The sequence below is a fragment of the Convolutriloba macropyga genome, chromosome 8 (genome assembly GCF_964194025.1).
Source record: "Convolutriloba macropyga chromosome 8, txConMacr16.3, whole genome shotgun sequence".
NCBI lineage: Eukaryota > Metazoa > Xenacoelomorpha > Acoela > Convolutidae > Convolutriloba > Convolutriloba macropyga.
In genome coordinates this window covers 55,316,560-55,329,706 of record NC_134475.1, presented here as the reverse complement: position 1 = coordinate 55,329,706, position 13,147 = coordinate 55,316,560, and the positions used below count along the sequence as shown (strand labels likewise).

Genomic DNA, 13,147 nt, shown 5'->3' with positions numbered 1-13,147 from the left:
TGCCCTCCATTTCTAAGGTTAATCTCCCTGCCCCTCAGCTGGTTGTTAACGGTGCCGGCCCTCATCTTTCGTTCGAATGAAAATAGCTTGGACCACCAGAATGTGATTGTTGTTCTATCGTGAAAGATTTATTAATATGACAAATTGCTTTTTTAAGTTCCGGCCTAAGGATATTGCCCACTTTTTTTATTGATTTAGAGGACTTCGTTTCTCGTACACCTCGCCTAACGAAATCAAATTGATTTTCCTTCTTTGTAAACGTGGTAAACAGGTAAAGCCAAATGGCGTTAATTATATGAAGCTCTTGGAGCTTTAGGTGCTGACGATACGATTAACCGAGACTTCTCAGCGAATTGTCACTCTGTGCAGGTTAAGTTGGATTGAAAAAAGGCTTATTGTTTTTCCCCTCTTCCTTCTCTTCTAAAACTATAACTGGATTTTACGAGTTTTTGCATAGATTTGGTGCAGGTTTTTCAAATTTTTGTTAAATTTGAACTTTAATGGCATGAAGGACAGTTGTTAATTGAATAGAGAAGTGGGTTTTCTGCTATCGTTCATTCACAAACGTTCCTGGTAGCTCCCCTCCAGCTCTATGCTGAGCTCGAGCTGACTACACTCGAATAAGTGAACTTTGAACTGTCAAGATCAGTTCATTCGACGGTTTTGAATTGACTTTTTTCGGCGTTTCATTTTGTTACGTCCACATTTGCCCGATTTACCAAAACACATTGCGCAAGGGCATCTGATGTTTTTTGACTTCCCTGGTATAGAAATGTGGCTCTTTTTATTTCCTCTCTGTGTTTGGTAGTATTACGGCTGAGCAAATGCTGGATGCAGAATTTCCTTGTTTAAACAGTGCTGTTGAATCGGCTCCACCCCAAATGTATTGCCACGGGTTTTTTGCCTTCTTACTCTAAGGTTTAACTCCCTGCCCCTGAGATGTTTGATAACGATGCTGGCCCTCACCTTTCGTTCAAAAGAAATTAGAATAGACCACCAGAATGTGGTTGTTTTGCTATTATGAAAGGATTATTTCAGAAATTGCTCTTTAAAATTCTGGCTTAATGATATTTACAACTTTTTTATTGATTTAGAAGACTTCGTTTCTCTTTCACCTCGCCTGACGAATTCAAATTGACTTCCCATGTTTGAACACGTGGTAGACAGATAAAGCAATAGGGCGTTACTTATATATGAAGCTCTTCGAGTTTTAGTAGGTGCTGACTATACGATTAACCGAGGCTCTTCAGCGAATTGTCACTTTTGGATTTTGATTGAAAAAAGAGGCTGTGTTGTTCCCATCTTTATCCTCTTCTAAAACTATAACTGGATTTTGAATTGTTGGCGCAGGTTTTCGTTCAAACTGTTGTTACCTTTGCATTTTAACGGCGTGAAAGGCAGTTGTTAATTGAATAGCGAATTGGGTTTTCGCTATCTGCTACCATTCCATCACAATTGTTTCTGGTAGCTCCCCGCCATCTCTGTGCTGAGCTCAAGCTGACTGCACTCAAACAATCGAACTTTCAAGATCAATTCATACGACGGTTTTGATTCAAGTTTTATTGGCGTTTGATTGTGTTAGTTCCACATCTGCCTTGTTTTTTCAGCAAAACAAATTGCGCCGGTAAATTTCGGTTTTTCGACTTCTCTTGTTAAGAACTGTAGCTCAGTTTGTTGTATTTGGAGCTGCAGTGGGGATAGCAAAGAGCTGCTAGCGAGTTCTTGCATTCTAATATTTATACATTTTTAAAGTTTTTAATTGCTCTATAATGAAGCATCGAACAATTATCTTCAGCTATTCTTGGAGCCTAATTATTGCTGTCGAATTGAATTTCCGTGTTCATAAATTGGTTAAACTGGTACACCCCTAGGCCATTAGATGTGCGGGCAACTCGTTTTCGTTCAGGAAGAATTAGATTGGACAGCCAGAATGTGATTGTTTTACTATTTGGAAAGGATTTATAAATTCAGAAATTGTTTTGTTATGTTGGAATAGTTTTGGCGTAATAATTTTGCGCACTTTTTCGTTGATTCAGAAGACGTCGTTTCTCATACACCTTGACTGATGAATTCAAATTGACTTTCCATTTTTGAAAACGTAGTAAGCAAGTAAAGCTATAGGACGTTAAGCATATGAGATGCTCTTGGAGCTTTAGTAGGTGCTGACTATGCGATTAACCGAGGCTTCTCAGAAACTTGTTCCTGCGTGCAAGGCGATTTTGATTGAAAAAGCTTGGTTTCGCTCTTTCTCCTCTTCTAAATCTATAAATGGATTTTGATGGTTTTTGTTTGAATTTGCTCGTTTTTTTCAACGAAATGTGTGTTTAGCAGGTCAAAGTGCTGATTAATGGTATAAGTAAATTACATTATTTATGATACAGAGATTGAGCTCAATTGGTTTTGTACTCTTTGCTATGCCTGGAGCTGCAATTGGGGTAGCGAAGAGCTACAAACAAGCTCACTTATTTCAGAGGATTAAAATTTTATTTTGTTCTATATCAAAGCAATTATCGTAAACGCGTTTTGCAAATTTTTCAGTTTTAGTTGATTATCTGTCTTCAGGAATTGGATAAACATGTTCACCCTTTGGTAATTGTGTCTCCGGGGAACTTTCCGGTAGATTTATTTAGCTGTAAGTGTACGGTTAATAAAGGCTGCTAAAAAAACTTGATGGAGCAGCTTTTTATGATTTAATGGGCGACCTTTGACTCCCTTTACCCCCATTTTAACACATTGTTTTTATTGTTCTCGCCCCATGAGGTCAGCCCACCTGTCTCTCATTTGATCAAACCCAAGCCACCTTTCATCTTTCGTTCAGGAGCAATTGCAACGGCAGTCGTTGATCGGTCGTTTTTTTTCGGGAAATAGTATCAACGGATTCAAAGTTTTTGAGTTGTGGCAAAGTGAAGTTGAGTAATTATATTGCCCATCTTTGTCTTCGAATCTAAAAGAGATGATGAGCTATTAAAATTGACTTTCCTTCTTAAAAAGCGTCATACACTGGTAATGCGCGAGGTTATTTAACAGCTGAAAAGCTCTCATGCAACTCTAACTGCACGGTTCAGGTAGCTGTACAGTGAGCCGGAAGCTGCACCTTGAATTTCGAGACTTCATGCATACGGTAGCTCCGAAAAGGGTTTTTGGCTAAATTTTAAATGTTACCACTTTCGCAAAAACTTAAAATTGTTTTCGCTTAAAATATTGATGGCTTCAAAGTTCAACGGCCTGCTGTGCAATTCACCTTTAAAAGAGGATTGGGGCTTCTAAAATTTTTTGCTGTCATCCATATCTCAAATTTTCATCTATATGCTAGGCTCAAGTTCGCTGCCGTCAAACAAGCAAACCCATCCGTCGCTTGTTCAAGATCAGTTCCTCCGACGGTAGTTGGTTAAGTTTTCCAGATCTTTTTGCGAGTTAAATCAAAGCATTTTGTGTTGTTTACTGGCCTCCTACCATTTACTGCCTGTTCATTTTGCTTCATTTATTTTTTGCAAGATGTTGTAAATATTTTCTTTTGAATTGGTCATATTTGGTGATGATTTTTCTGATGTTCCTTCGTGCTTGTATGTTTTTATGGGCTTTATTGTGACATCAGCTACAAATCTAATAAAAAGTCCGCTTTTCAATTGATAAAGATGCAAATTAATTTGTGGTTGAACCTAATTTAAATTGATGTTTTCGTTCAATTAAGTTTTCACATTCAAGATTTAGTGTTTAAAATTTCGGCTGTTTTGAAAGGCATTGATGTATTCAATAACCCGGCTTACCTATATGTAAGCAATTTTTTGGCTGAATTTTTTTAACTGTGTGGAATCTTGTTGGTTTAGTTTTTCTGAAAATCAAATGATGAAAATTTGATTTTTCATTGCAAAAATATTTTCGAAGTGTCATTTGGAATTTGTTTTGGAATTTGTTTTGTCATTTGTCATTTGGAATTTGTTTTTGGAATTTGTTGAATCAACAGCTCAAAAAGTAAAATTATTTTTCCGTGTTGGCTCAAATGAGTAATGAATAATTACCAAATAAATAATTTGAAAATACTAAAGTAGTCTACTAATATATTTTGTTTTTTTTGATATAATAGTTATCTATTTATTTTTAATATATAATTTATGTAGATTTACACACAAACACACACGCATATATATATATATATATATATATATATATATATATAGATATATATATAATATATTATGTATATATGTATAAATATATATATATATATATATATATATATATATATATATATTATATATATATATATATATAAATTTAGTTATAGATAGATAGAACTAGACATATATAGATCTAGGTTTGCATATGTAGATATAGATAAAGATATAAATTAATAGATATAGTTATAGATATATATTTAGGTATATTTATTATATATACGTGTATATATCTATATATATATATATATATATATATATATATATATATATACATATATATATATATTTATAGATATGTATAGATCTATATATATATATATATATATATAATGTATATGTATAATGTATAATGTATAATGTATATATATATATATATATATATATATATAACTACATCTATTTATTACTATATCTATACAACTATATCTATATCTAGACATCTATATCTAGATCTATATATCTATATGTAGATATATATATATATATATATATATATATTAGATCTACATATAGATATATAGATCTAGATATAGATGTCTAGATATAGATATAGTTATATAGATATAGTAATAAATAGATGTAGTTATAGATATATAGAGAGATCTAGATATAGATATATAGATATATAAATATAGATATAGATATAAATACATAGATATAGATAAAGATATATAGGTATAGATATAGATATAGATAGTTATATAGTTATAGATATAGATATAGATTTAGATATATAGGTATGGATATATAGATTATACTTTTTTTTTGCAAAACTTGAAACTAAAAAGTTTTTTCAGTGCTTGAGTCCCATTCAGTAAAATGGGGGGGGGGGGGGGGGGGGGGTCAATCCTTCCAACAGTGAAAATGTCTGAATGAAGTTAATAACTATTAGCGAATAGTCAAATTGATGATTAGATATGCTATTATCTCAGCAGCTTAAAATACTGGCATATGTCTATCACAACTTATCATAAAGTAGCTTTAACTTTTTTTTACCTTTCAAATAAACTTTATGTTATTGGCTTGACCATTGTCCTGTTTGGCTACTGGTTACTTATTTCATACTAACGTCCCATTTTTTCAGATAGAAAAAAATGGTTCTAATTTGCTTTTCTCTGAGGAAGTAAAAAGTTGCAACAAAAGCTGTTGTCGCTTTGCTGGTTCGCAAGAGGTCAGTGCTCAATTTTACGACATGCTCTAGCTCTGTGCGAACCCCCACGGACATGAAAACAACCTGTAATCTCTTCCTATCCATTTTGATCCTTGACTCCATTTCCTGATTGTTTGATTTCCATTTGAAGTTGCAGAGGAGCTTAAACTACATCATGAGTCGTGTCGGCAGCAGTCCGGGACAGACGACAGCACAGGCTGTTCCACCAGTCACAATAATCGACTTAACAGAGGTCAGTTGAAAGTGAATTTTTAATGATAGGAAATTTAACCCTTTGCTAACTCAGATTCATAATTTTAAATATTCCTAATAGCTGATTCCATCGGAAAGCCAGAAATCATGTGCGTTAATGAGAAGAGTTAAATTTCAATTCGAGATGGTTGGCAAGCTGAAAAAGGTAAGCCTGAAAAGGGTAAATAAAAGTTGGTGAATGAGCGGCTGCATCTATCGGGTTGACATCTACCAAAATCATCACAACGATCTCGTCATTGGCGGACATGTGGCAGAGAGTGATCATTACTGGCAATTAATACTGCTCACATATGTTGTCTTTAGTTCCATTTGATAATAGCAGGCATAACATCGACACTAGTGTTAATGCGATCAACATGGTTTCCTTGACTTAACAAGACTCCGCTGCCATGGTTAAAATCAAAAATATACGAAATAACACTCGCTGCCTGGATTTGTCTTATTAACCATGAACGTGGTGGACCTTTTGCAATTCAGTTTTGAACCGAAATCGCTCTGTTCAGATTAAATTGGGCAGTTAAAAGAGGGCAGAGCAAAGAAGCAACAAAAAAGTATTTCGGGATCGTTCAAAACGACGGTAATAACGATTTTTAAAAAGAAAGTTGCTGAAACTTAGACCACACAACATGCTGAAAAATATGAATTTTTGTAGTTAATGGTGCAAAGCAGAATATTTAAACTGAACTTGACGGATACAGAACGGGCCGGTAAACAGGACAAAAAAAGTTTCTTTCTGCAAAAAAAAAGAACTTTGTCATTAGGGTTCCTGAAATACCTAATCTTCAACACCGTTACTACGCTATTCTGCAAAAAAAATGAAATTTACATTTTTGTTATACGAGAAAAACATCAAATGCTCTGCAAAATCAAGAGAAATTTTTCAGCTGAATTATGAAAAAGGAGCGGCTATTTGTTTACGCAGGGTGAGCGTCCTGTTAAAAATCGGATTTTCGATGTGCAATACCGACTTGTGGCATCATTTCAATGTCTTAAGCAAAAAAAACCTTAGTCCTGAAAACATATTTTAATTTCTCGACGTGAAGATAACGCCTTCCTAAAATTCTGAGTTACTTAGAGGATTAACGACCTCAAAAATTGCTATTTCGCTCTTATCTGTAAATATGAAGTCACCTTATTTTGCCAAAAGTTTAGTTTTTTAAATGTCACCAAAAATTATTGGTCAAATACGGATATCTTTCTTTAATTGAAGGTTATTTGAGGTCAGGATTTGCAGTACATAAGTTAATCAATTAAAAATATTGCAGCAAATGGAGTTCTGTTCTGTGGGTCTCGTGCCGGAAATCATCTATGAATTGGCCATCTTCTGCAAAATTTTTATACCAAATTTGTATACAAATTTTATACAGCATTTATATACGAGTTGACTAAGAGCTTCCTGGTTTTTTTTAGAAAAATCAATGATACATCAAACACAAAAACAACTGGCAAATTCTCTAATTTTAACCTTCAACAACAACGTTTTTGACGCCCAAAAGACAACAAAATTCTTCACATTGAGAAAAAAAATGTTTTTTGATCTTGTATTGCTTTTAACAATAACAAACATGTATTGAGATTTAGCAAAAAAATCTTAGGAAGTCAGTTTTAGGTGAATGGCTGAGTGTAGTTCCACTGTTTTAAAAGGCTTGAGAAAATTGGCTTGGATTAGCCTCCCAGAGGAGTAAATACACGCGTTTGGATTGCAATATTTTTATCTTGGTTCTAAAAATGGCTCCTTTTTGCTTTGAAGCTCTTGAAAATGCAACCGTTCCATTCAATTCAGCCCCCTTTATTTCAGTAATGAATTGCAAATTTGTCCAACAAATTATATTTTCCACAAATGCCGAACAAATGAGAAAAACCGAGTGCATCAGGAGCTCATTTTTGTTTATATTCAGAACAGCGTTTAATATTTAATATTGTAAAATTTTTAACATTATCTTTTATATAAAATAAGAAATTAACAACCATCACGAGGGCAATTAGTAGCCTCAGCGTAATTTCAAAGTTCTCCGGCTATCGATAATAAGTTCATTAGTTCGAGTAAATTCTTTGATAGCCTTGTTAATTACGTTGACTGCATGATTTTCATATAAGGAAAGAATATAGGAAATTTGCGATTTGAATTCTCGGATAGATTAAATTTCCTCGTTTTTCAGATGTATGGCAAACCTCGGCTTGTAAGACGTTTGTTGCAATATTAGGTTATGAATTTATCGAAAGGATTAATGCACAGATTTAATTATGCGTTATATCAATTTTTAATTGATCTAATATGAAGTCTGCAGCAATTTTTTGTGTTCTGTTGGTCTTCTTCAACGCGATGTTTTGCTTGATCGGCTATTCGTCTGATGCTTTGACTTTTCCTGAAAACTGGAAAGCTTAACGCCCGAGAGCATGAAGTGTCTGTTTAGCGTTCCAAGAGCTCTACTGGTCTCTAAGTATATGTTTCACCGCTAGTCTTGAGGAGGGTAAGATTCTTTTAAGTTTAAGCTAGCTATTATCCGTTAATTTTGTGCATTTTAATGCAAAATATGTGCTTGACCGATTTCATTTTGCTAGTCTTTTTTGACCTTGACTTTGAGGTTCTACATGATTCACTTATCGCTATTTTCAGCAGCTAGTTTCAATTGGAAACGGTTTACGTAGTCAAATGAAAAGTGCATCAAAACTTTTTTTCACCATACAAACTATGCTAGTGGCTTATAAGCTCTAAAAATATCATTTGTAATCTGTTACTGAAGTTATTAAACCCAGCTAAACAAGGCCGAAATGGCAATTAGTTTAAGCTGCGCAATCGAGGAATTTTTTCCTCGCAGTTCAATGTTAAAGTAACTTACAAAATTTTTAATTTATTGCCTGTAAATTATAAATTGCTGGAAAATTGTGCTTGTAGCCAGAACATTTTTGCTCGCAGATTGCGCAAGCTGGAGAACATTCATCTTGTTCATTTATTATTTTTATCCTTTGTCGTGTTTTTCATACTTTCTAGCAATGATTTGAACATTGAGCTCAAAAGAGTTCATTTTCACTATCTAGTGCTCATGAGCTCAATAAATTGATGCCGATTTTTCTAATAAAAATTAGGAAAAGGACAGTTAGTGGTTTTTTTACCAGTGACCTGATTTAGCTAGAGGTAAAAATCGTCTCTTTAGCAAGTTGTATTCTAGAATTATTTGAAATCATATTTTGGTTGCTTTTTTTGTGATAAGCAGAGCCTGTTGTCCGAAATTTTGCAATGTTTGGAATATATGCAAGTCGATGATATTATGGTTTCTTCCATTAAAATATTGCGCTATTAAAGGTCATTTTTTTGGCTGGATTTCGATTAACTGCTCTCAAACAAAGTTTGTAGCAATTATATTAGCCCTGTGATCTTTTTCATGCGATTTTTTTGCTTGACCAATTTTTCGTCTGACAAATTTGACTTTTTCGTCCTCAAAAACGGGATAAACAGGTAGCGCTCGGAGATAATTAAGTGGCCGAGCAGCTCTCTGAGAAACTCAGGCCTTATCAGTCTCTAAGTATGCGATTCACCGAAACTTTGAGGAGAAATTTTCAGGGTGTGAAGGGCGGTTTGACCTCCCTCAGTTAGTCCCCTAACCACCCTACCCCACCGCCAAGACCCCCGTCCACCCTGCTGCAACCTGTCGACTTGGACTCGCCTCGTCCAGTTCTCGCACAACCCTATCCCCCACCATCGCTTGACCCCCCCCCCCCACCCCATCTCCTTAGGCTAGGCTAGCATCCCTAAGACCAAGCTGGGTACTACCGAAGCCAACCGCTTGCCGGTTGTTTGAGAGCAATTCGCCCGACGTTAGTCGGTTAAAATATTTTGAGATCATCTCTGTTAGGTGTGATTTCCTTGGAGCTAACTGCAGTAGAATTGTTTTGCAAGTTGCTACCTCTCAGTCTGTTGGCTTGTTTAATGTTTTTCGGTGGAAAATAAATATACTAATTTTACCCTCAAACAATTCATGTGAAACAAAGACAGTAAATTGAAAACGCATAGTTCCTTTTTTGAAACTCCAAAACTATCATTTTTTGAAGTGTCTGGTTTAAAGAGCTATCTGTAATATTGAGGTTTCATATTCTTCTGGTTGACAGAACGCTGTAGGTTAAACTGAACCCAGGACAACTTCAATTACAAAACGAAGACTCCTCTGAATTTTAACCGATTTAAAACGATTGGTGATGATAAGAATGCGTTTGATTATTTTTTGACCTCATGATTGGTGCATTATTTAGAATTGTTTTCCCGAATGAAATCAGAATTTGGCTCCAAGTTTTTATATAGCAAAATCTCAACTTTCGAAAAAAAAGGTAATAAAAGGTAAAAAGGTAATCTGAGATTTTAAATGAATTACCAAATTTGAATTTTATTTGCAAATGGATTACTCGAAATTTTTGGAAGAAAGCAGGCCTTGGCAGTAAAAGGTAATCTGAGATTTTAAATGAATTACCAAATTTGAATTTTATTTGCAAATGGATTACTCGAAATATTTTGGAAGAAAGCAGGCCCTTAACCTAATTTAAACCAACTAATCAATCTCATCATTTAACTAAATAGATATCTTGGTTTCTCACTGGAAAAGCTAAAAGTCATTGCAAAACATATAGCATCTATGGGCGATAAAGTTATTAACATACCTTGTTGTTAAGGTAAGATACGTTGTTTTTCATTGCAGGGAAGTTTTTATAATACAGAATGCATCGAGCTTGCAATTTTTTATGGTTTTGAGAATCAAAGGTTGGGAAAGCTTCAAGTTTTTCGCTGTTTAAATTTGTTGAGACTTTGTGAGAAGAAATATGTGTGAAATTGCTGCTTCCTATCATTTGCTGTTTTTCAAAGTCGTCAAGAGATAGATAGAGCTATAATTGGCCTTCTCTTCGTTTTTCTATGTCAAGATTTTTGTTACGACCATATGACGTCACAATCTCTTCAAATCTGCTTTTTGTTCATCCGTTCATGAAATTTCAACTGAAGTGCGTGCGTGACGTCATTTTTCGCTCTTAGTGGAGCGAGTTTTTTTGTACATTAGCAAGTGTTTGGTCACACGTGACTTACCTCATTCTCAAAAACGATTTGTTCTTTCTGAATTTGACTTTTCTTGACTTTAACTCAAAGAGAAAAGGTCAAGTGAATTTGTGTCACTAATTGAAGCTCATTTGAGAGCAGATAATAGAAGTAGCACTAAGTTTTACGGATTCCTAATAAACAATAACATCTCAACATTCAATAAAAACAAGTGTTTTATTGCTCTGCCTATTTTATCTTTGAGACTGCAGATCAAGGACACTATTGTGGCTATTTTCTTGCAATATGTCGGCTGTGTAATATGTAATCCTCTGAGTATGATGCAACAGTGTTTTTGAGAGCCTAAAATGCGTTTCTCTTGTAAAATTTGCGTTTATTTGTCATTTTTGAGTTGAATTTTTGACTTTTTTGGCATTTTTGGTGTTTCCTGCATGTTTTGTGATTATTCATGCGTTCATTGCCTATTTTTAAGGTATTTATTTTAAGGTAAGTATTTTTTTTAAAAAAATCGTACACTTGCTAATCCGATTTTGAGTTTGTCCATTTTTTCCTAGTTTTGTCTTTGTTACAGTTTTAAATATTGATTAAATACAATTGTTTAATTACAACACAATATTGTTTAAATACAAAAGACAATTAATGTGTAATTTTAAGACATTTCTTGCAATCAATTAATGTGTTTTGACATTTCTTTTCAAATGTTCGTAATGTTTTGAATCTTTGAACTGTTTGTTTTCATTTTTCACTTTTTTGTTCGTTAGTTTTTTCTAAGCATCACAGAAATCAAGAAGTTTGTGTACAATACGTCCATACTCACCGCATTCTAGCATGTATCATTCTCGCGTTCTTCTAGGATGTACGCTTTTCTAGGATGTATAGTTTTGTCTTAAAATTTTATTGACTTTTGCCTGCGAATTAAATTTTGTTGGTTTAAGTATATGTCATTTATTATAATGCAGGGTTGAGAATGCTGGAATTCCGTTGAAAAGTGTTGACTCATTATTACGTCCTGCATACTATGAATTTTGACTTTTTTCAACGTTAGAAATGATTTTATAGTATATAATTTTGCGTTATCAAGATTGCAGTGAGTTTTTTCAGATTTTTTATTTCAAATCTCTTATTTTTTGTTTTGTCGCTGCATGATGTAATTTACTTTTCTTTACATTGTTCCCATTGTATGAATGCTCAAATCTTTCTCGTTATAACAGCGGTGTAAATTTTACCTAATTTTTTATTCAATTCTAGTGCGGTTAAGAGTTACTGTTTTAAGACAAAAGGTAATCCTTTTTCTCCAGGTGCGGTTTGTAAGATCAGACGCTTCCAATTTCTTCCGACTATGTTGTTTTTCCGCCGTCAAGTTTTTTGTCACGGCCATATGACGTGACACCTGCTTTTTGTTCATTCGTTCATGGGCTTTCATTTGAGTTGCGTGTGTGACGTCCTTTTTCACTCTTATTAATTCGCGTGATTAATTTTTTTATCACACTTGACTTACCTTACTTCCAAAAGTGACTTCTCAATCTGAAATTAACTTTTCTTTGCTTTAATTCAAAGAGATGAGTATGTGTCACTATAATTGAGGGTTATTTGAGAGCAGTTGCTAGAAGCAGCAATTAGTTAGAGAGAAAGATTCCTATCAAAATGTAACATCTCAGCATTTAATATAGTGTTTTCTTCTTTGGTCTGTTTCTTTTTGGACCAGGTCTACGAAGCTACTGGCTGGCTATCGACCAGCCATGCTAGAAAAAATTGGAGAATGTTTTAGTACTTTATTTTTTCTATTATTCATTTAGTGTAGTGTCGCATGTTATGCTGTTATCTTTCGGTTTCCCATGGAATAATGTCAGAAGGGTAGTTGGTCTTTAAAGAATTTTGTTGACTGCTTTAGTAAAATAACGTCGTGATCTGTGTTCGTGGGTTGAGAATTTATGTCCCTGAGTTTCATTTGATTCGATTCAAAATAATCTTGAGCAAATTTAACCTTTCGGTTGCTTATTGACACACTGTAACCTGTGCAAATAAACACTCAGAACAGTTTCAAAGATTAAAAGTTCAGTGATCAAATAAGAATGGAACAATCTCAGTTTCAGCTGAATGTTGTATTTTCCTTGCGCATACTTTAAAGTCGGGGGTATTTTGTGAGTATATAAGATTTCAGTGTGGCCTGATTTGTTTTCATGCCTTAGGATTGACTTCAGTTAGAATAATAAAACACCAGACGATTTTGAAAGGCAATAAAATTTAGGGTTTGTCTTTTACCCTCCATTTTGTACTGATTACTTTCTCTTTGCCCACGAATGGAAGCATAAAATACTGTTTCCATGTAGAAACATTGGCAAGACAAATCAAGAGACATTTTGTACCAATATGAGTGGGGATTTAATTCAACTCGTTCAACAAACACTCACTGAAGCGAAAATGCTATTCAAAATTGCAAATATGTCTGCTTAGAGATACCAATACTCGGTTTATCACGAAGCAATTATGTCCTCTAGAATTTTAACA

General features: G+C 34.1%; 1 protein-coding gene across 2 annotated transcripts in view; it reads left to right on the top strand.

Moving 5' to 3' along the window:
* Nucleotides 1-13,147, top strand: part of LOC142344842 (uncharacterized) — a 79,462-nt gene that overhangs the window by 23,067 nt on the left and 43,248 nt on the right. For both annotated transcript variants that reach the window (XM_075396843.1, XM_075396845.1), the window contains exon 2: nt 5,263-5,581. In XM_075396843.1, the coding sequence (XP_075252958.1) occupies nt 5,504-5,581 (78 nt within the window). In that variant the 5' untranslated portion in view covers nt 5,263-5,503. The remainder of the gene's footprint in view (nt 1-5,262; nt 5,582-13,147) is intronic.